Source organism: Ranitomeya variabilis, chromosome 6 (assembly GCF_051348905.1).
Source record: "Ranitomeya variabilis isolate aRanVar5 chromosome 6, aRanVar5.hap1, whole genome shotgun sequence".
NCBI classification, from domain to species: Eukaryota; Metazoa; Chordata; class Amphibia; order Anura; family Dendrobatidae; genus Ranitomeya; species Ranitomeya variabilis.
Genome location: NC_135237.1, coordinates 359243325 through 359267479, shown reverse-complemented (window position 1 = coordinate 359267479; position 24155 = coordinate 359243325). Strand labels below are relative to the sequence as shown.

The 24155-nt window shown below is 45.9% G+C and overlaps 1 protein-coding gene across 3 annotated transcripts in view; it reads right to left on the bottom strand.

Moving 5' to 3' along the window:
- Positions 1 to 24155, bottom strand: part of CDKAL1 (CDKAL1 threonylcarbamoyladenosine tRNA methylthiotransferase) — a 1052012-nt gene that overhangs the window by 435093 nt on the left and 592764 nt on the right. For all 3 annotated transcript variants that reach the window (XM_077269963.1, XM_077269960.1, XM_077269961.1), the window contains exon 10: positions 1753 to 1919. In XM_077269963.1, the coding sequence (XP_077126078.1) occupies positions 1753 to 1919 (167 nt within the window). The remainder of the gene's footprint in view (positions 1 to 1752; positions 1920 to 24155) is intronic.

The window sequence follows — 24155 nt, the reverse complement described above, 5'->3', positions numbered from 1 at the left end:
CATAGATCTTAACAGCTCACTTACATAATAAGAAAGACACAGATTTCTCTGGAATAAGACATTGGATCGCAGCTATCAATTTATCATTCTATTCAAGTCTCCATGATCTGCGTGCCCATATAGACTGCTTAAGAGGGTGGACAATTGAGGAACTACACACGCAATACATCTTATACTAGAACAATATCTGCACGTGCTTACCCATAGATCATTCTATGAAATACTTCAAACCCATAGCCATTGTGATTATTTTACATCTTAGAGATGTGGTTTTCATATAGAATTCTGCTATTGACCAGCAACCACTTCACTTTTCCATATAGCGGACGTACTAACACATGTAGCGTAAACCCCCGACGAGCGATGAGTCTTTAAACTGTCATTACATAAAACACTTATAGCTCGTTCTGGCAATCACTTAGCAGGCAAGGGACACTCAAAGGTATAACAATATGTCAGATGTGTCATTACTGCAGGCGTTTAGCCTTATGAGACTCTATTGAAAGTAGAACTTTATATTACAACAAAGGAAAATACTGTGAAAATCCATTAATTAGGCGATATAGCGTATGAATAGTTAAATGCATATGTTGCTTAAAAGGTTTGATTGCAGGCAAATGATTAATAGTTTCTTTATAGATCCTTGAAATCATATAAAAACAGATGTTGCCTTTGGCCCCACTCCTAAATGCTAGAAAGGGGTCTTTTATTATAAGGGGCTTTGAACACATGTCCAATCAGTGTTAGGGTATGTACACACATTCAGGTTTTTTTGCGTTTTTTTGTGTGATAAAAACGCTATAAAAACTCATTAAAAACGCATACATTATGCATCCTATCATTTAGAATGCATTCTGCATGTTTTGTACACATGGTGTTTTTTTCCGCGAAAAAACGCATCGTGGTAAAAAAAAGCAGCATATTCATTAATTTTGCGGATTTTCCGTGTTTTTCCTGTAATTCTATGCATTTGGAAAAAAACGCACAAAAAACGCATCAAAAACGCATGAAAAAACGCGAAAAAAAGTATGCGGATTTCTGGCAGAAATGTCCGGTTTTTGTCAGGAAAATTTCTGCTAGAAATCCTGACGTGTGCACATAGCCTTACTTTCAAAAACTGCAAATTATCTCTTCAGAGGACTAGAACTCTAGTACCAACTATTGGAGGTAGCAATGCTTAAAGTCAATATCAACCTTCTGACGAGCCTTGTCACATGACTTAGCATATCAATATTATCCTTCTGACGAGCCTTGTAACATGACAGGATAAAAGCCAAAACAAAAATCTTAATTTGCAGACACTGTGTTTCAGGGTACCGAACCTCTTCAGTGCAAAGTGTGAGATCTGGATTGGCTGTGTGAGAGGCGTCTCACTGGAATCCAAGGGGTAACGTTTCTCCTTGAGGAGAGTGACAAATCAAGCCTGACATGTCAAGGTGAAGAGATTTTAAAGCCTTGCAATGCTTCTCTGGGAAATATGCAAATTGTCTCATCAGAGAGGAAGAGGACTAGAAATCGAGTATCATTTATTGGAAGTAGCAATCCTAAAAGTCAATGTCGACCCTCTAACGAGCCTTGTCACATGACTTGGGATAAAAGCCAAAACAAAAACTGCACACAGCTGTCAAGAATTGTCAGAGCGGGGCAATGTAGCTTCATTCTCTCCAGTCATAGATCTGACTTAACATTTTGGGCATCTTACTGAAATCAGTCAATTTGCATATAAGAGTCTATGTTGACAGTGGATCTTACCTCCAGATGCTCTAGAATATAAGGAGGGTTTGTCATGCCCAACCTCAGCATTGCACCTTCAGGGATTACTTCAACCAACTTCCAAAGAAGAGTAGGAAGATCTGTGCCAATGTCTCTGCCATAGGCTCCTGTATCTTCACTGGTCAGCCAGATTTCACAGACACCCTCTGCAAAGAAGCCAAAGCAGATACATTGTATTTAGTTCCTCAAACATCTGTTGTGTTTTAATTTCAGACTTCACGGGCATATTATGCAGCCATTCTGGACCATCCATTATACGGAAAGGTACTAGATAGCAGCCAGAACGATAAGAAGCACCAGGATATTAAGCTCAGTCTACTGCATAACCACCGCCCGACTGTAACAACACAAATTAATACAGTGCCTCAAGTTGAGATTTACATCCATTGTTCATGAGCAGAAGGACACAATAGTATGAAATAATTGCATTATTCACAGAATGATAAGAGTGCAGATTAATTAATACCATCGATGAGACGGTGTTTGGCGCGGTTTAAAAATTATCTGAGACATTACTCAAATTAATAACTGTATACTTTGTTAAATATCCTTAGTAGCAATGTTGTTTGCATCCACCGGGGTTTCTAGCAGCTTCAGACAGTAAAGCAAATGTCTGATAAACGTGACATAAGGTTCAGAACTATGAAGTACCGACTCCATAAACACAGGCACTAAATGGATTATGCGCAGTAGAACCCTAGAATAGGAATCTGCCGATACACCACAAGACAGGGCATAGGGTTTGGGTACACAATTCTATTCAAAACATAATCTTCTTTACTATTCTCTTTCTACTGTATTTAAACGTAGGTTTTAACTTACAGGAATTTCCCTCCTTAAATGGAACCCATAAGTCAATTCATGCTGCCCAAACCATTTGCAGAATGAATCAGAGCCATGAGACTGTAAACAGGTATATTTTTTTTTTATTCTGAATCAAACCGGTGTTTCAGATAAAACATGCACTGCTCAAAAAATAAAGGGAACAACAGAATAATACTCCAAGTAAATCAAACTTTTGTGAAATCAAACTGTCCACTTAGGAAGCAACACTGATTGACAATCAATTTCACATACTGTTATGCAAATGGAATAGAAAACAAATGGAAATTATTGGCAATTATCAAGACACACTCAATAAAGGAGTGGTTCTGCAAGTGGGGATCAGAGACCATATCTCAGTACCAATGCTTTCTGACTGATGTTTTGGTCACTTTTGAATGTTGGTTGTGCTTTCACACTCTTGGTAGCATGAGATGGACTCTACAACACACACAAGTGGCTCAGGTAGTGCAGCTCATCTAGGATGGCACATCAACGCGAGCTGTGGCAAGGTTTGCTGTGTCTGTCAAGGTAGTGTCCAAAGGCTGGAGGAGCTACCAGGAGACAGGACAGTACACCAGGAGATGTGGAGGAGTCTGTAGGAGGGCAACAACCCAGCAGCAGGACCACTACCTCAGCCTTTGTGCAAGAAGGGACAGGAGGAGCACTGCCAGTGCTCTGCAAAATGACCTCCAGCAGGCCACAAATGTGCATGTGTCTGAACAAACGGTTAGAAACCGACTCCATGAGGATGGTCTGAGTGCCCGATGTCCACAGATGGGGGTTGTGCTCACAGCCCAACACCGTGCAGGATGCTTGGCATTTGCCACAGAACACCAGGATTGGCAAATTCGCCACTGGCGCCCTGTACTCTTCACAGATGAAAGCAGGTTCACACTGAGCACATGTGACGTGAGAGAATCTGGAGATGTCATGGAGAGCGATCTGCTGCCTGCAAGATCCTTCAGCATGACCAGTTTGGCAGTGGGTCAGTAATGGTGTAGGGTGGCATTTCTTTGGAGGGTTGCACAGCCCTCCATGTGCTCTCCAGAGGTAGCCTGACTGCCATTAGGTACCGAGATGAGATCCTCAGACCCCTTGTGAGACCATATGCTGGTGCGGTTGGCTCTGGGTTCCTCCTAATGCTGGACAATACCAAACCTCATGTTCCTGGAGTCTGTAAGGAGTTCCTGCAAGATGAAGGCATTGAAGCTATGGGCTGGCCCGCCGTTTCCCCAGACCTGAATCCGATTAAACACATCTGGGACATCATGTCTCCCACCATCCACCAACGTCACATTGCACCACAGACTGTCCAGGAGTTGGCGGATGCTTTAGTCCAAGTCTGGGAGAAGTTCCCTCAGGAGACCATCCGCTGTCTCATCAGGAGCATGCCCAGGCGTTGTAGGGAGGTCATACAGGAACCTGGAGGCTACACACACTACTGAGCATCATTTCCTTGTCTTGAGGCATTTCCACTGAAGTTGGATCAGCCTGTAACTTCATTTTCCACTTTGATTTTGAGCATCATTCCAACTTCAGTCCTCCGTGGGATATTAGTTGTGATTTACTTTGATAATTTTTAGGTTTTATTGTTCTCAACACATTCCGCTATGTAATGAATTAAGATTTACAACTGGAATATTTCATTCAGTGATATCTAGGATGTGGGATTTTAATGTTCCCTTTATTTTTTTGAGCAGTGTAGTTTAAAGATCTGGCCATAGGAATAGACAAGACTAGTCCGCCACTGCTCCTGGCAGACTTCTGGACACCCCACTCTGAAAGGTTCCCTTTAATGATACTTAGGGTCAACAAATGCTTGCGATTTGAGGCATAAGCTTATTTTACTTTAATTAATTAAAAAAACCTAATGATTTGGGGTACTCTGTCTCTTGATGTACTGTAAATTCTATACGTGTCTGTGTGTGACTAGCAATTGGATGTGAATTGAACCTGTCCAGGGTTTTGCAGTCATAATGAGATAAGAGGACACACAGTACCATAAAACACTTGCCATTCAACAAATATGTCCGCTCCAATCTAATCACGTATCTTCATAATTCTACCCTACCTACAAGTAAAGGCAGGTCCTCAGTGAAATATAGTCTGCATGTAATGGTGTACTGTGTTCTGCTGAGTGTATCTTTTACCTTTAGTGCCTCATAAGCTTACATAGGTGGGGGTTCTTTAACTGGGACACCCAGTGTTGCTAGAACAAAGGTGCCACTCTGTGCTCTATGGAGTGTCATGACTTCTCAGCCGAGATGTCAGGATCTTCAAGCTACATGGACTACTGTTGACTTGCTCATAATAGTTGAATACAGGTCTATGGACAGCAGGTAAAATAGTCCTGTGAGAATACAAATTAAAAGTGTCTTCTCTGATTCAAAGCTTCAAAGAGATATTGGAAAATTATCCTACTACAGGCCAGTAGGTTTACATGCACCACCACGTAAACTAAAAGCAATAATTGTCACTAAATAATACATACGATTCAATCAAGGAGGGAAATTAAAATGTGTTTACTCATAAAAGTTGAAGAGTTACAAGCCTCATCATAAAGTATGCTATAAAACAAAATGCCCACTGCCCCATTATACAGTGAAAGTCAATTATTTTTCCACCCATCTGTATTCTGCAGTATCTTGTAGTCAGTTCTCTTTCTTCTCCAGCTTTGAGACATGAAATTGCACACTTAATTAACCAAATTTTAATTACCTATTCATTTCGGTATAAAACCATTCCATGACTGTCAATGCAATATCACGGGCAATCACTGCAGGCATAATTCTGTACCGATCTCTTACGGTCAAGGATATTGGATTGAAGTAAAAGAAACACAAGAAAGAAGGCAATACTATACTTATTTTCTATTATTTCTCCATAAAACCTTAAGAATTCCATTTTAAGAAGTTTTACAAATCTGGTCTGAAGTGTGGAAGGGGAATGTAAAGCGTTTGTTACAGGTTAGGATAAGATAAGACCTTTCATCACGCCTTAAAATGCCAATAACATTTAGAAAATAACAATTCTAGAGCATCTTTCTTATGAATTCTGCATTGTGTTCCTCCTGGAAGCATATGAAAAGATCGCTTAGTGGATGTGTGACACGATCATCACTTAATGGACAGTGCCATAGTATGAAAGATTATTCTCTATATGGCACAGTTATACAAGCCTCTACACATTTTCTGTGGGAAAAAGAGATGCAGAGAATACGACTGGTGTCCAGCCTTCATCGGAGATCTTCAATAAGGCTACATTGTGTTACATAACAAAGACCCACTTCTGCCCACTGCATGAAGTAACTGTGCAACTATCATCCGCCAATGCATCAATATATATCACGTATTCCTCTAGATCACGATGACTATTTACAGTGGCTTGCAAAAGTATTCACCACCTTGGCTTTTTACCTGTTTTGTTACATTACAACTAGTGTTGAGCATTCCGATACCGCAAGTATCGGGTATCGGCCGATACTTGCGGTATCGGAATTCCGATACCGAGTTCCGATATTTTTGTGGTATCGGAAATCGGAATCGGAAGTTCCCAGTGTATGGTTCCCAGGGTCTGGAGGAGAGGAGACTCTCCTTCAGGCCCTGGGAACCATATTCATGTAAAAAATAAAGAATTAAAATAAAAAATATGGATATACTCACCCGTCCGGCGGCCCCTGGACCTTACCGATTGTAACCGGCAGCCTCCGTTCCTAAGAATGAGGAGTTTAGGACCCTCGATGACGTCACGGCTTGTGATTGGTCGCGTGCCGCTCATGTGACCGCTCACGCGACCAATCACAAGCCGCGACGTCATCGCAGGTCCTAAACTCCTCATTCTTAGGAACGGAGGCTGCCGGTTACAATCGGTAAGGTCCAGGGGCCGCCGGACGGGTGAGTATATCCATATTTTTTATTTTAATTCTTTATTTTTTACATGAATATGGATCCCAGGGCCTGAAGGAGAGTTTCCTCTCCTTCAGACCCTGGGAACCATCCAGGATAGCTTCCGATACTTGTGTCCCATTGGCTTGTCTTGGTATCGGGTATCGGTATCAGCGATATCCGATATTTTTCGGGTATCGGCCGATACTATCTGATACCGATACTTTCAAGTATCGGAAGGTATCGCTCAACACTAATTACAACCTGTGTTTAAATATTTTTGTAACCCGATTTGTGTGTGATGCATCAGCACGAAATAGTCTAAGTTAGTAAAGTGAAGAGAGAAACAAATTTGGCATAAATTAAATTCATGGGATCAAATAAATAAAAATTGGTATGTGCATAGGTATTCACCCCTTTTGCTATGAATCCCCTAAAAAATTTTGGTGCAAGCAACTACCTTCATAAGTAACATGCTTAGTGAAAGGAAGACCACTCGTGTGCATTTTAAGTGTCACATGGCCTGTCAGTATATACACTTTACCTTCTAGGAAAGGCCACAGAGTCTCCAACACCATTAAACAAGAGGCGCCACTAACCAAACAACACCATGAAGACCAAGGAGATCTCCAAACAAGTCAGGTGCAAAGTTGTTGAGATGTACAACTCAGGGTTGGGTTATAAAAACATATCCCAAACTCTGATGATCCCTCGGAGCACCATGAAATTAGTCTGGAAAGGGACCTATATCTATGGCCCCATCCCAGCCTATTAAGATCAGCCCGCACTTGTCTGTTTAGCCTTTACTGGCTATACAAAATAGGGGTGACCCCACCTTATTTTTTGGGAGTCCCCCCTCTTTAATAACCAGTAAAGGCTACGGAGACATCAAGATCGTATTAAATGAAAAATCTCCCAGCACAGCAGTATTCATTCTGGGCACTCTTGAAGAAATGAATAACTAAAGCTGTGCATGTGACAGCACCTCACGTAAGCACCCTAATTTAGCACTTCTTAAGTGTCAGAAACAAACAGTTCTTTATATATTGTGAGCCACCTAAAAAGACATCTATTTAGTGAGGTGCTCAAATCAATTTGCAGGACCCTGGTCCAGTAGTTACAGAAGTAGTCCATAGCTGAGGGGTAGGAACCTTGTAAACTGTCTCCAACCTGCCAGGGGTCCTAGAACTTCTTCTGATTTGTAGGCCCGACATGATGTGATCACTGTGATGTCTCAAGCCTAGCATGCCGAGTTGAGGAGACTTTTAAGCGGCAATGCTCCTCTGAAAAATATGCAAATTGTCTCTTCAGAGAGGAAGAGGACTAGAACTCTGGTGCAACCAATAGGAAGTAGCAATCCTAAAAGTAAATATAGGCTTTTTAACGAGTCTTGTCACGACTTAAGATAAAACATAAAACCATAATCTCAATTTGCAGAAATTGAGCTTTGGGGTACTGCCCCTCGTCAGTGTAATGTGGGAGATCTGGTTTAGCTGGGTTCGGGAGGCTTCTGACCGGGATCGAGGGGTAATGTTTCTCCTTGCAGAGAGTGACAGGTCAAGCCTGTGACAACGCTCATTGGAGTCGATATTGACTTTTAGGATTGCTACTTCCTATAAGTGGCACTAAAGTTCTAGTCCTCCTCTTCTCTGAAGAGACAATTTGCATATTTCCCAGAGAAGCATTGGGCTTAAAAGTTTCCTCACCTCGGCATGTCAGGCTTGACATGTCACTCTCTGCAAGGAGAAACATTACCCATTCACGAGGTCATGCAAGACCTACTAATCAGAAAAAGTGATGGATTACTGACGTGGTTGCTAGACCAGAGTCCTTTGAATCAAATTGCTGAACTCTACCATCTAAAAATAGCAAATAATTAATTGTGGCCTAACATATAAACAAATGTTAATTCTCAGAGAAAGTCAGAAAAAGTAATTTCCAAGAAGTTGAATTTCTTGAACTACAAGGTAAAAGAATTGGCCTTTTGAAACTTGCATAGAAAAGCCTTGTTGTGTGAGAATTGATGAAGGCCTATAAAAGATTGATGGAATATCTATACCTGTCCAGCCTTGTATACAAACACAATGCCTTTACCTAATACAGCATACCTTTTGTTGTACTGAATGGCGGCTCTGAATGGGAATCAGCAGGATGACAAGCTGCTCTATTCCGGCAGCAGGCAACTCTGCTTGTCTGTCTGTGAAGCATTTTATCACATCTACGAAGAGTTCTTGTGCACAGAAATAGCCTTTTATTCAGTGCTCCTTATGATGGTGAATCTCTCTATCCATCACTTTCAGCACCCAATATATTAGCTAGAACAGCAAAAAAGCTCACATTCTTTAAAACATCTCACAAAAGCATAGGATCAACAAAAGAAAGAGTATTGGTTTAAAAAAAAACAAAAAAAAAAAAACAGAAGAGTTGCCAATGTTACATGTACAGAACAGACTATTTTGCTGGGCCAAAAGAGGGAGAGGCGTGCTGTGGACCAGGTATGTATAAGAGGTGAGGAAGACAACTAGCCAAACTATTAGATTTCAACCAACCGAATAAGTTTCTTTACCAACAATCATTTCCCACTCGCTAACAGTTGGGGTGAGGGTTATAGTTTGGGAATGCCACCTGGTCCGGAAAAAAAGAGTGGATACTGAGAGTGGCTTCATGCTCTTTAAGATGGGCAACTAATCTGGTGTGGAATCAAGGGAACACTTGTAGCTAAAGATAGACATGTAGGGAACATACACAGAACCCACCATACACTATAATGAGGTAGTATGGCAGTCATGTGGTCTGTATACAACATGGCTGACTGCAACTAGAACTGAAGGAGTGTTACTACATATATATAGAATCACACATTTGTATGGATATGTGATTAGAAAAAAAGTGCTACAATATACTTCCAGTCATAAAGAAAAAGTGTCTAAAGCAGACGTTTTCATAGTAGTAGTTATCTTAAATCACTCTTATTAGCAATTAATAAAGTCCATGTTGTTTTCAACGTTTCCGTCTGTGACGCTAGAGACGGGGGACCTAGGACACAACCTGGCCATGTTTTGCTCTACTATCGAGAGAAAAGGCCCCAGTATACATTAGATAGCAGATGGCTCGTCTGGCAGCCATCTCTCCTTACTATTCCATTAACAGGAAAGCTCCGCTTGGCCAAGTGCTCTTGGGTTCTCTAGAAGAGAGCTGCTAGTAGACTCCTCTAGCACTGGCTTAACTCCAGGGAGAAGAAATTATTGACCATTGAATATCAAAAGGCAGAATTCACTTGCTCCCCCATCATCTGTCAGGGAAGAGTCAAGAGACCCCCAGATTACAATGTCGGCTGTGAGATAGCGCTTACTGCATGTGTTGGGGGACACTCGCTTAGCAACGGGACTCGGTAACACAGGCACGTTTTTCTCACAAAAACAGTCCATGCAGTTTATTATGACATCATAAACCGGGTCATGCACAGTTCATTACACTTCATGGAACACAATAGGCACCAACAGGTGACATTAAGTTGCGGCTTTAACTTAGATATTTCATATACGGCTTTTAATTCACAGTTCAGACACTACACCTGCCAGCCCTCCTTTGACTAGTTCCCGGGGGTGTCCGTGCACCGTGTCAATGTCTCTAGTCAAATAGCACACACGACATTAATTCGTAGTCTCTAAACATGCTGGACCTCACTTCGTCCAGTTACCGTGGGAAACCACACAGTTCATTACTGACCCCCTGTCAGTGCACACAGTTCCCCATACTCTGGGTTACCTTCCTGTAGCTCCTGCTCCACACGCTGACTCCTGTCAGTCCTCTCTCTCTCAGGGAAGCTGCGGACCTGGGATCACCATCCCAGACAATGCCTTGCTTACTAGGCCACCTGACAGTCCAGATCCTCAGACGGGCTGTAGCTTCCCCAGTGCAGTGCTGTTGCAGACCCTGCCTCCACTCCTTCCCATGTGCTCTTCAGGAATCCTACTGCCAGGACTTCCAACACAGGCCACTCAGTGTGCTATTCAGGACGTCTGTCCCCACCTGGGACCGTCCAACACACAAGTCTCTAAGTGAGCTGTTCAGGGATCCTTCCTACTCCCAGAATCTCCCAACACACCAGTCTTCAAATCCACGGCTTCACAGTGCGCTATTCAGGGATCCAGTCCTCACACAGGACCTCCCAACACACAAGCTTTCCAGGATCTCACACTCTCCATTACAGAGAACATTCAGGTCCATACACAGGAACCATGTGACCCACACCCTGGTCACATTATGTAGTTGTAACCACTCCCATAGATGGGAGGTATGTTTGACTAGTTTGACCCACCCAGCTCTCATAACTAGCCCTGTAAGCCTCACTTCCCAATTATACAAACTCCTGTGGGATTACAGGTCCCATAACAACATTACTTCAGGCTTACAGCGCAGACTCCCTCTGCGACACATATCGGCCATTTACAACTCTGTCAGTCACTGTTTCACCATCATTATAACCACAGATACGCCTCCATGCTCATCCCGAGGAGCACACACAGCGCCCCCTAGCTGTAACAGGGGTCACTGCATCACCCGGCTGATGTCGTTAGGTTAGGGTACCGTCACACATTGAAATTTTCATCGCTGCGACGGCACGATCTGTGACGTCGCAGCGATCGTATGAATATCGCTCCAGCGTCGTAGACTGCGGTCACACGTTGCAATCACGGCGCTGGAGCGATGCCGAGGTCCCCGGGTAACCAGGGTAAACATCGGGTAACTAAGCGCAGGGCCGCGCTTAGTAACCCGATGTTTACCCTGGTTACCAGCGTAAACGTAAAAAAACAAACAGTACATACTCACCCGTCGGTGTCCTTCAGGTCCCTTGCCGTCTGCTTCCTGCTCTGAGTGCAGCCGTACAGTGAGCAGAGCGCAGCACCGCTGTGATCTGCTCTCACTTTCCGGCCGGCACTCAGAGCAGGAAGCAGACGGCAAGGGACCTGAAGGACACCGACGGGTGAGCATGTACGGTTTGTTTTTTTACGTTTACGCTTGTAACCAGGGTAAACATCGGGTTACTAAGCGCGGCCCTGCGCTTAGTTACCCGATGTTTACCCTGGTTACAAGCGAAGACATCGCTGGATCGCTGTCACACACAACGATCCAGCGATGTCAGCGGGTGATCAAGCAACGAAAGAAAGTTCCATACGATCTGCTACGACGTACGATTCTCAGCAGGATCCCTGATCGCTGCTGCGTTCTGCGTGTCAGACACAGCGATATCGTAACGATATCGTTAGAACGTCACGAATCGTAACGTCGTAGCGATGGAAATTTCAATGTGTGACGGTACCCTTAGGCCACCTTATGTGTACAGGAGCCGAAGATTGCTAATCAAAGTGATTTAGGAAACAATTACTGGGCGGGTTACAGCTCTATATCATTGTCAGTATGACTTTAGGGTACATTTTGAAGTCTACTGAAAATTAATTAGTACAATCTAAGATTTCACTTACGTAAGAAAATAAATGTTGTAACAATGCCCAAGCATAAAAAGGGAAACAAATAAATGGAGAATCAACCCTTAGAATAAATAGCCCTGTGTCTCCTCAGCATTGAACAGTGTAACCCAGGAGATCCTTACCTTACATGAATAGGAAGTATATGTGTAAGGAGGTATTTATACAAATCTAACACACATTTTTCAACAGGTTTTATGAGAATAGTACAGTATGAAAAATGCATGTAATAAAATATTAACTACTTCTCAGCTGGAATTGCAATACACTGTTAGATTTGTCTAACTAAAAAAATATACATCCCCAAGGCACAACAACAAGCGTGAAAAGCATACAACCTGCAAGAGCAAAAGAAACAAATAAATGCCTTGATGGTTATTTGTAAACTTTAAGGGAAACAGATCTGAATGCAATACTATCTTATGGGGAACGGAGGAGTCACACTTCAGTGAGAAGAGATTTGACCCAGCTAGGGAATGTGTCATCAAGGCCACAGAAATCTTTCATGGGCTCTATTAAATTCTAGGTTTGCAGTATCAAACAGCGTAAGATGGGCGAAGAATAAGTATACAACAAATCACTTTTGTCACAGTACATGAGAAGGTCATCAAGCCCCCGAACCGAAGCTACAGCAGAGTCTTTTAAACCCTGACTTGATGAAACTATAAATATTACAGGGATAGAGGTTATACGGCAGACTTATTTATGGATGTGAAGGCTACACTTCTTTACACAACTTTTAAAAGACAACAAAAGTTATTTGGAAAAAATAAGCAGCAAAACTATATTAACTAGCAAAATTAAAAGAAAATAAAAAAAAAATATTTAAATACTATGGGCAAAAAAATAATCCCAAACGTTGTGGGCATTATGAAAGCTTTCTAAGGACATTTTGTCTAACCTCTTTCCTTGCGTCGAATGACTATCTAATGACAAAAAACACCAACAAATAGTGATCACTAACTGAAGACTCACATCAAGAGATTATCAAAAAAGATGAAGCAACCTTTGTGCATTATGCTGCTGTAAAACACCTCCCTTTATCTTCTAGGCACAGAACAAGAAGGTATGGTCTTAATTGGAACCACAAACTAGGGATTAGTTTATGGTGCATATTACAGGGCTCCATGAAATGCTACATACGCAATAGAAGTCTATGCTTTCCAAGTAAGACCGACCATACACATTAGATGGCGGCTGACAGCTATCTCAGCCAACTGTCCCATATACAGTAGCGCTGGCCCGCACGAGTGCTCATGTATTCTCTATGGGAAAGCCACTGACTGACACTGTCTGGCGGATTGTGTTAGGGAGAACAATGCAAAAGGCAGTCCGAAATCAGACATGTGCAAATAACCGGTCGTGACAGTCAGTCAACAGGTGCCCCCAAACACACTGGCTTGATGGAAAACCCATCGAAATTAGCAGTTCAGCCGACATGAGTCTAGTAATGGCCAACATTCACAGACTAATGTCGATACCAGTGGGATCAGCTGAAAGTCTAGCATATATGTCCCTCACAATAGAGGATGTCGGAGAGAAGGATCCTGCTTGCTGGATTTCCAACGGCTGATCCATTTGTTCTCTAGGAGAAATGCCGCCACTATATAAGACTAGAAGCCGCTCTCTCATAGGAGCCCTCATTCGAACACTACTGTGTATAGAGGAGTCTGGGGTGAAAGCTTATAAACAAATAATGGCAGACGCGGTACTGTATAAGGTGCGCGTCTCTGACTGGGGAGCACCTAGAGAGTGCAGCATGGAAAGGTTGTCAGTGCTAGTTCCCCCCTGGCATCACTCCCCCTTAGTGATGCACTAATTGGAAGACCCCCGGCCGGCCAGTGGTCACTAGAGGGGAGGGGTCCTACGACCACTCCTACAGGGGTTAAATCCAGGTGTCCGGCCGGGAACTTTCTCTTTTCCTCCCGGCGGACACCTGGAAGCATTGTCCCCCGCATTGTCCCCTGCGTAGCTATGTCGGACCCCCTGGTCGAGGCCCTGCTGAAAGGAGTGGAGCAGAGAGGTGAGCACTGGTTTCAGGCCATTATTACCGGCGTCAGGGCTCACCTCTCTGGGCCTTCTCCCGACCCCGGCCTGTCCTTCCTCATCCCGTCACTCCCGGGTCCCCCTGAGCTGTGCTCACTCACCCCTCCGCCCACGGGTCACCCTGGTTTATCCTCCCTCGCACCGTCGCCCCCGGGTCCCCTCGGGTCTAGCTCACCTTCGATGCCTTCCGGAACGCCAGCGCCCGGGGGACCGGAGGTTGGAGCGGCCCAGAGATGTAGGCGGAGACCCCTCGCGGCGCCGCTGCAGTCACCAGGGCTCGCGGCTGCAGAGGGCTTGGGGACCTCGCTAAGGAAGCGGGGCAGGGCCGGGCGTCGCACCCGTCGGAGGGTGGGCTGCGTCCCATCGCGGGCGGAGTCCGTACAGGCTCCTGCTGGGGCGGAAGGCGGCGGTGTGTGTCCGGCGCCGGGGGCTCCATCCCAGGCTGGTGTGGCTAAGCCCGGCAGTGCCAGGCGGTGCGCGGCATCCCCTCTTTCCCCGGCCGCTCCGGAGACGCTGACGGCGGCGCCGGGGGGAAGGCGATCCGCCCGCTTACCCCGCGCCCCGGAGCGTCTCCAGGTAGGGGAGGGGGCGTCCTCGCCGACTCGCTGCAGCCGGCGGCTTCCTGCGCCCTCAGTGTCGGCCCGGGGCTCTGCAAAGGTTCCGGCCGGGCACTTCCGGTCCCCGCCCCCCGACTTCCGGTCACCGCAGTTTACCAGCGATGGCAGCGTTGGCCGGTCCCCCATTGCCTTCCCTGCGGGCACATATACGCCGCCCGCAGGGGGTAATCGGGAGGCTGGCATTAATGCCACGCAGCCCCCTGAGCGCTCTGATTGGTCGAACCTGACCGATCAGTGCGCAGATCCCCCGCCAGGTCCGACCTCCAGCATACCCCCGGCAGACGCAGCACTGTTGCCTGCACGGGGGTATCAGGGGTCGGGCAGTACAGGTTACAGGGCAGCTGAGGAGCGCATTGTTCGGTCCGCAAGGACCGATCGAGGCGCTCAACAGCTGCGCAACAAAAACTACGGTGAAGTTTCGTTAACGGCACCAATCACGGACACATTCGCGCCGCCCCACACTGCCCATATTCCCAATAATAATTACCCGATAGCCGCTGCCCTGTTAAATCCCAGTAATGGGGCCGAATACGGTGGCCTAAGTAACACTACAGGTCCGTCTACGGCCAATTATCCCCTTCGGGCCACTGATAGAATCCCTCCCATGACTCCGCATAGTAATGGCGGATGAAGGCGTAGACGCCGCACGTCCTCCCAATCTTCCTCCGATAACTCCCGTCGCCATCCGCGCTACCCCTCTAAACGCCCCTCCCATCACCGTCGCAGACGCAGCTCCCATAGGAGCCGCCACAGATCGCGGGCCTCAGGATGGCAGTCATCAGCATCATCCGTGGGGTCCGATGTATCGCAGAGCCCGGATAGAAGCTGTCGTGCACGTGACAAGACTTCAAAATCACGCGCACCCTCCAGGGCTTTCAGCTGGGGAGAACAATCCCCCGCGGCTTCCAGCCACAACAACAACAACCGTGCAGGCGACGAAGACAGAGCCAGTAATCCGCCACTATGTGGTTGTAATCGGGCTCCAACGCACGAGACTCGGATCATTGGCCAGCACATCGGCCAATCCCTCGCTGTAGCGGGAGCCAGAGTTTCCCCATCCTGCGACATCACCCCGTCAACATCGGCGGGGGTTCCTCCAGGATCGGTGTACACTCGTCCAGAGTCACACAGCGGTGAGTGTTCCAAGGGTGGCAAGGAAATGTTACAAGATATGGAGCTAACTTCAGCGGTTAAGGAAATAATCCTACAGCTATCACACTCGAGCGGAAAGGTGGTGAACAATACAACACCACAAGCCGCTAGTCTACACAAAGACGCCTTCTTCTGCGGGATCAGCCCGCTAGGCGCCCATATAGATCAGGAAACTAGAGAGAAAATCTGGAGCAACGATTATATTGATATATGGTCGCTGTTATCAGCAGACCAGCAAACGGTAGATAAACCTAACGAGAGGGGTTTCGATAGGGGGAGATCGAGAATTGCATTAACCATGAATAATTGGCTCCAGGCCTTCGCAGTATTGGGCTGTATTATGGGCCAGAAACATCCGGAACGCTGCTCCGAATTGTTTATATATCAGGACATGATATATAGTTCGTACAAGTCGCACGGCGGTTCAGCCTGGCGGCGGTATGACGAGGAGTTCCGCAGGCGTCTGGCCCTACAGCCCGATCTAGGCTGGGGAGTCAAAGCAACGGACGTGTGGTTGCGTTTGATGCTGTCCCAAAAGCAGCCCCCCTTTTCAGCCTCGACCACTAATTACTCCACAGCCGCAGGTCAAAACTCAGTGGTCGTACGAAAACCCGGGGCCTGCTGGCTGTTCAACGAGGGAAACTGCCGTTTCCACACATTATGCAAATTCAGACACGATTGCTCCGCTTGCGGGGGGGGGGGGGGGGGGTCACCCAGCGTCAAGGTGCACTAGTCAGCCATACAAAGCGTCTACGCGGCAGAACCCCAGTGAGCGTAACCGCGATGGCCCCCTGGCTAAAGCTCTACCCCAATAAGGAAGCGGCTCAGCAGCTGCAAGCAGGTTTCTCCGACGGGTTCTTTATTCCCTTTAGGCTAACAAGAACGCCAACCCTATCCGATAACCTAAAATCGGCTCGCGAATTCCCCGAAATGCTTAGACAAAAAATCAAAAAGGAGGTCGAGTTGGGTAGAATAGCCGGCCCCTTCAAAGCGCTCCCCTTCAAAAACATTAAAATATCACCGCTAGGCATTATACCAAAAAAGGAACCCGGTAAATACCGCCTAATCCATCATTTATCTCACCCAAAGGGCGATTCGGTTAACGACGCAATTTCCCCAGAAGAAGCTTCCGTCTCATACGCGTCTTTCGATAAAGCGGTAGAATTAGTCCGGGCAGCCGGACCCGGCGCCCTGCTAGCCAAATCCGACATTGAATCGGCATTCCGCTTACTACCCGTGCACCCCGAATGTTTCCACCTTCTGGGCTGCAAAGTGGACCAGCTGTATTACTTCGACATGTGTCTCCCGATGGGATGTTCCATCTCATGTCACTATTTTGAGCTATTCAGCACATTCCTAGATTGGGTAGTTCGATACGAAACGGGCAGTAAATCCCTAATTCACTACCTCGATGATTTCCTGTTCGTCGGCCCCAGAAACTCTAAACTCTGCTCCGAGCTACTTGAAAAATTCAAATATATCTCACACGAATTCGGCGTGCCATTGTCACCGGAAAAAACGGAGGGACCATGTAATGTATTGCCGTTCTTGGGCATCGAAATAGATACCACTTCAATGGTTTTCCGATTACCAAAGGATAAAATACAAAAAACCCTACAAATGTTGAAAGGCTTCCGCGTGGTTAACAAGGTAACCCTCCAGCAAATGCAGGCATTACTGGGCCTACTAACGTTCGCTTGTCGCGTAATGCCGGTCGGCAGAGCATTCTCGCGCAGACTATCCTTGGCAACAAAAGGCGCTTATCAGCCCGGCCATAGAATTAGGCTCACTCGATCGCTGAAAGCAGATCTGCTAGTATGGCAAACGTTCCTGCAATCGTACAACTGTCACACGTGCGTTATGGCGAGAGAGATCGCAAGCAAGGATTTAGGGCTGACAGTAGGGTGGAACAAAAAAGAAGGATTTGCAGCAATTTATAAAAACCAATGGTGCAAATCGCGTTGGCCAGAGAGATGGACGACAACAAAATGGGGGCAAGACCCGGCCCTATGGGAATTGTTTGCGGTGGTAGCAGCATTGGAGATATGGGCCGTTCAGTTGAGGAACACGAACATTCGTTTCCAAACAAAAAATACGAAAACTGCAAAGAGTTTGAATCACATGTCTTCTTCATCCCTGCCCATACTCGCTCTCTTGCGCCGGCTAGCGCTGATTTGCCTTGAAAGCAATATTTGGTGTAGAGCCACTGTGGTGGCGGAAGTAGATGATGATATCATTAACCCACTGTTATTTTCCAATTGGCAGGCTTTCAGAATCCAGCAGCCCAACGCGCAAACACGGGGTATTCTGTGTCCACTGTCCCTGTGGGACACAGTGGCCAATCATTGATGCCCTTAATCCGGGCCTCCGTTTCGCCAGCTACCTGGCAGGTGTATGGTAAGGCTTGGGAGGAGTGGTGCTCACTAATTCAGGGTAGGCCAGTCGACGAAAGCGACGGAGCGCGAAGCGCAGTGACAACTGATTTCCTATTACGGATGAGGGAAGGCGGGGCGTCGGGCACCTCGGCACAACGGAAATTATCGGGGCTAGCATTTTTCTTTCAATTATTGGGATGGGTAGACGTTACTAAATCCTTCGGCATAAGACAAGCCATAAAAGGTTGGAAAAGGCTTCAGCCAAGCCAAGAATGTCGCCGCCCCATTTCTCTGAGACTATTGCAGGACCTGATTGCGATATCCCCGTCAGTCTGCTCATCGCAATATGAGGTGGCCCTCATATCAGCAGCTTTTGCGACCGTCTTTTTCGGAGCACTGCGTATTAGCGAATTGTTACCGCGGTCAAAAAACGCGGCGGAAGGAGGCCTAATTAACGAGGACATAGTTATATGCAGCGACGCCCTGCGCATCAGGGTTAGAAAATCTAAATGCGATCCCACCGGTAGGGGCACATGGGTCCTGGTTAACTCTACAGATGGCCCAGCTTGCCCACTAAAAATGGTTAAAACATATGCCGTAATAAGACATGCGGGTAGATTTTTCTTCACTCATACAGACGGGTCCCCTCTGACCAAGTACCAATTCCAGGCAATGTTCAAGCTATGCTTGGAAAAAACCGGCGCAAATCCAAAGGAGTACGGAATACATTCGTTCCGGATAGGGGCGGCCACAGAGGCAGCTAGGGCGGGAGTGCCGGAGGCCGAAGTTCAGAGAATGGGTCGTTGGAAGTCCGCATGCTTCGCTAGATACATAAGACCCGACTTGCTTAATTAACATGTGTTGTCTCTTACAGGGGTGGAAGTTTGGGTGGTAGGAGATTCCTACGTATACTGGGCCGAAAAGAGGGCCAAATTGCGGCCAGGAGGAACAAATCTCTACATCCCGGGAATAAAAGTTAACTGGAGGGGTATCAGAGGCCTCCGGTGGAACCAGGTGTTCAAAGTGATGGTGGGCATAGCAAGGATGGCGGAACGCCCGGTGATACTGGTGTTGCACGCGGGTGGCAATGACCTGGGCAAACAAAAGGTGGCCGAATTGTACAAATGGGTGACAATGGATACGGAACGGTTCAGCAGTCTGTTCAGGAACATGATTCTGGTGTGGTCGGAGATAACACCACGGGCCGAATGGCGAGGTGCAAGAGATAAAAAAGCCATAGAGCGGACAAGGGTGAAATTCAATGCTCGGATCGGAAAATATGTGAGAGGAAGAGGCGGTATCGTGATTCATCACCAATACCTACAAAAGAAAAACACGCCACAATTAAGAACGGACGGAGTTCACCTAACGGACATTGGCCTCGATATTTTTCTGTCTGGTTTACAGGACGGGGTTGAACAGGCCCTAAAAGTGATGGGTGGGGTCGGAGTCCCGCGTAGGTAATACACGGGATCCTCCGTGGCGGAAGCGGAGGAGGGCAAAGGTCGTAGTCGCTCGTTGGTCCAATTCCCCTGTCGATCACGGACAGGAGCTCGGCGCGAGCGGCCGTTACGATATGTAATTGCCCTTCTCAGCTTATCTAATTAATAAACTGTGACCGACCTGTTCAACCCAACCCAGGACTGTGTGTGTTTCATTACAGGATTGATGGGAGGGGGGAAGGCACTGGTTACGACACCCAGGTCTCCACAGTCTGGCAGACGCGGTACTGTATAAGGTGCGCGTCTCTGACTGGGGAGCACCTAGAGAGTGCAGCATGGAAAGGTTGTCAGTGCTAGTTCCCCCCTGGCATCACTCCCCCTTAGTGATGCACTAATTGGAAGACCCCCGGCCGGCCAGTGGTCACTAGAGGGGAGGGGTCCTACGACCACTCCTACAGTGGTTAAATCCAGGTGTCCGGCCGGGAACTTTCTCTTTTCCTCCCGGCGGACACCTGGAAGCATTGTCCCACCCTCCCTCCCTTTTTAAAGGCTAAAGATGATACTAACCTTTGGGATGATGTAGATTTGTAAATGCTATCGTAATATTTTACGTAAAAAAAAAAAATGTATATACGTATGTGATATAACTAACTCTGGTAACCTTTATTAAGTCACAGCGGAAGAAGCGGAGGAGGGCAAAGGTCATAGTCGCTCGTTGGTCCAATTCCCCTGTCGATCACGGACAGGAGCTCGGCGCGAGCGGCCGTTACGATATGTAATTGCCCTTCTCAGCTTATCTAATTAATAAACTGTGACCGACCTGTTCAACCCAACCCAGGAGTGTGTGTGTTTCATTACGGGATTGATGGGAGGGGGGAAGGCACTGGTTACGACACCCAGGTCTCCACAGTCTTGCATTTTCATCTATAAAGATAGTGTGGTTGTAATGGACACACACAAGGAAATTGAAGCAAACCTGTCAGCGGGAATTTGCTCAGTAAACTGCAGACAGTGTCAGGATGGCGTCATTATACTGATTAAAATGATCACTTGGTTGATGAAATCCGTCTTTTGGTTGAGATTTAATCTCCATTTGTAGTTTTCAGTTAGAGAGTCTCGTGCTTCGGGGCGGTCTGTGAGTGTGGGGCTTCATGTGGTGCTCTGCTTAGATACTCATCTTTATAGTTATGAGAGGTGGATCACTCACCGACATGCCCCCTATTTTATATACTGCATAGAATATTGTGTGGGAGAAAAAAAATTAACATACTTCACGCAGGTGCTGGCACTGTAGCATGATACAAAGGATAATGTGACTACATGCATTTATTATTTAGTGATATATTATTGTGGGGAGAAAAAAAATATTTCATCAAAATGGCGTCATAGATGCTCGGATAACAGCTATAGACACTGGAGGAATTTTTTTTCTTCTCCAGTAAGATGGTGCTGCTGGCACATGCGCAGTAGCAGCTATCGGATCACAGCTAGTCACCTATAGCTGCTACTGCGCAGGCGGCGCCATTTTAAAATTGTTTATTGTTTTCCCCCTAGCTGGATAACATCAAGAAAATGCATTATTACCACACTAACCATGCGATCATGCTGCAGGGCTGGCACCTGCCCGCAGAAGCATTTTTTGTCTCTTTCTTCAGTATGTTAGATATTAATTATGCAAACTAGGGGGCAGGTCATTGAGGGATCAGTGGCCTGTCAGCAGTCCAGTCTGCATTATGAATATGATATATATATATATATATATATATATATATATATATATATATACTAGACTGTGGCCCGATTCTAACGCATCGGGTATTCTAGAATATGCATCATGTCCCCGTAGTATATGGACAATGATGATTCCAGAATTTGCGGCAGACTGTGCCCGTCGCTGATTGGTCGAGGCAACCTTTATGACATCATCGTCGCCATGGCAACCATTATGACATCTATGTTGATACTGTGCCCGTCGCTGATTGGTCGAGGCCTGGCATCGGGTATTCTAGAATATGCATGTCCCCGTAGTATGTGATTCGCGGCAGACTGTGCCCGTCGCTGATTGGTCGAGGCAACCTTTATGACATCATCGTCGCCATGGCAACCATTATGACATCATCGTCGCCATGCTGTGCCCATCTCTGATTGGTCGAGGCCGCCCGACAAACCGTCGACCACTCCATATAAGGTATGGTCTACAAACCGCCAACCACTCCATATAAGGTATGGTCTACAAACCGCCGACCACTCCATATAAGGTATGGTCTACAAACCGCCGACCACTCCATATAAGGTATGGTCTACAAACCGCCGACCACTCCATATAAGGTATCCTGTTTGTAGACCATACCTTATATGGAGTGATTTCCAGGACAGACAGACAGACAGACAGACAGACAGAAAGACAGACAGAAAGACAGACAGACAGACAGACAGACAGACAGACAGACAGACGGAAAAACCCTTAGACAATTATATATATAGATATATATATACACTAGCTGAAGAGCCCGGCGTTGCCTGGGCATAGTAAATATCTGTGGTTAGTTATAGCACCTCACTTCTCTTATTTTCCCATCACGCCTCTCATTTTCCCCATCACATCTTTCATTTTCCCCCTCACATCTCTCATTTTCTCCCTCACACCTCATTTTCCCCCTCACTCCTCTCATTCCCCCCTAACACTTGTCATTTCGACCTCACATCTGTCATTTTCCGATCGCTCCACTATTTTCCCTCACTCCTCTCATTTTGCACTCACACCTTTTCATTTTCACCTCACATCTTATTTTCACCTCAGTATATACATGTTTGTCATCTCCCTTATATATAGTATACACCTGTATGTCATCTCCTGTATATAGTATATACCTGTATGTCATCTCCCCTGTATATAGTATATACCTGCTGTGTGTCATCTCCCCTGTATATAGTATATACCTGTATGTCATCTCCTCCTATATATAGTATATACCTGTATGTAATCTCCTCCTGTATATAGTATATACCTGTGTGTCATCTCACCTATATATAGTATATATCTGTGTGTCATCTCCTCCTGTATATAGTATATACCTGTATGTCATCTCCCCCTATACATAGCATATACCTGTATGTCATCTCCTCCTGTATATACTATATACCTGTAGGTAATCTGCTCCTGTATATAGTATATACCTGTGTGTCATCTCCTCCTGTATGTAGTATGTACCTGTATGTCATCTCCTCTATATAGTATATACATGTGTGTCATCTCTCCTGTATATAGTATATATCTCCTCCTGTATATAGTATATATCTGTATGTCATCTCCTCCTGTATTAGACCTCGTTCACACGTTATTTGGTCAGTATTTTTACCTCAGTATTTGTAAGCTAAATTGGCAGCCTGATAAATCCCCAGCCAACAGTAAGCCCACCCCCTGGCAGTATATATTAGCTCACACATACACATAATAGACTGGTCATGTGACTGACAGCTGCCGGATTCCTATATGGTACATTTGTTGCTCATGTAGTTTGTCTGCTTATTAATCAGATTTTTATTTTTGAAGGATAATACCAGACTTGTGTGTGTTTTAGGGCGAGTTTCGTGTGTCAAGTTGTGTGTGTTGAGTTGCGTGTGGCGACATGCATGTAGCAACTTTTGTTAACAGGGATATGATGCCCACATTGCTATATACTACATGGGCTGTGCTATATACTACGTGGGCTATGCAATATACTACGTGGGCTGTGCAATATACTACGTGGGCTGTTGTGAACTCTGTTTTTGGGCTCCCTCTTGTGGTTACAAGTGGTACTGTGTGAGTGCTGTCTTTGGGCTCCCTCTGGTGGCTCTTTGTGTCATTCTGCAGGTCTGAGGCAGGATCAGCTGTCTCGTTATCTGTTAGCTGGTTTCCTATTTAGCTCACCTGGACTTTCAGTGTTTGCCTGCTGTCGATGTATTCAGTGCTATTTTGATCTCTCCTGAATTCCTTCGCTATCAGTCTCTTCAAGAGAAGCTAAGTTTTCTGTTTGGTTATTTTTTGCTCATCAGTGTTCAATATGTTTCTTGGTTATTTACTTATCCTTATCCAGCTTGATAATATGTGATTTCCTTGCTTGCTGGTAGCTCTGGGGGGCTGAGTTTCTCCCCTCACACCGTTAGTTGGTGTGGGGGTTCTTGAATTCTCGGCGTGGATATTTTGTATAGGGTTTTTTACTGACTGCACAGTTCCCTGCCTGTCTTCTGCTATCTAGTATAAGTGGGCCTCATTTGCTGAATGTTTTCATTTCTACGTTTTGTATTTTCCCCTTACCTCACCATTAATATTTGTTGGGGGCTTCCTATATCTTTGGGGTCATTTCTCTGAGGCAAGTGAGGTCTTGCTCTCTCTATAGGGGTAGCAAGTTTCTCAGGCTGCGTCGAGACGTCCAGGAATTTAGGCACGTTCACCGGCTACCTTCAGTGTGTTTGGTTAGGATCAGGTTTTGCGGTCAGTCCAGTTACCACCTCCCTAGAGCTCGTTCTATGTTCAGTTACTTAGCTAGTTCATTCTGTGATCCTCAGC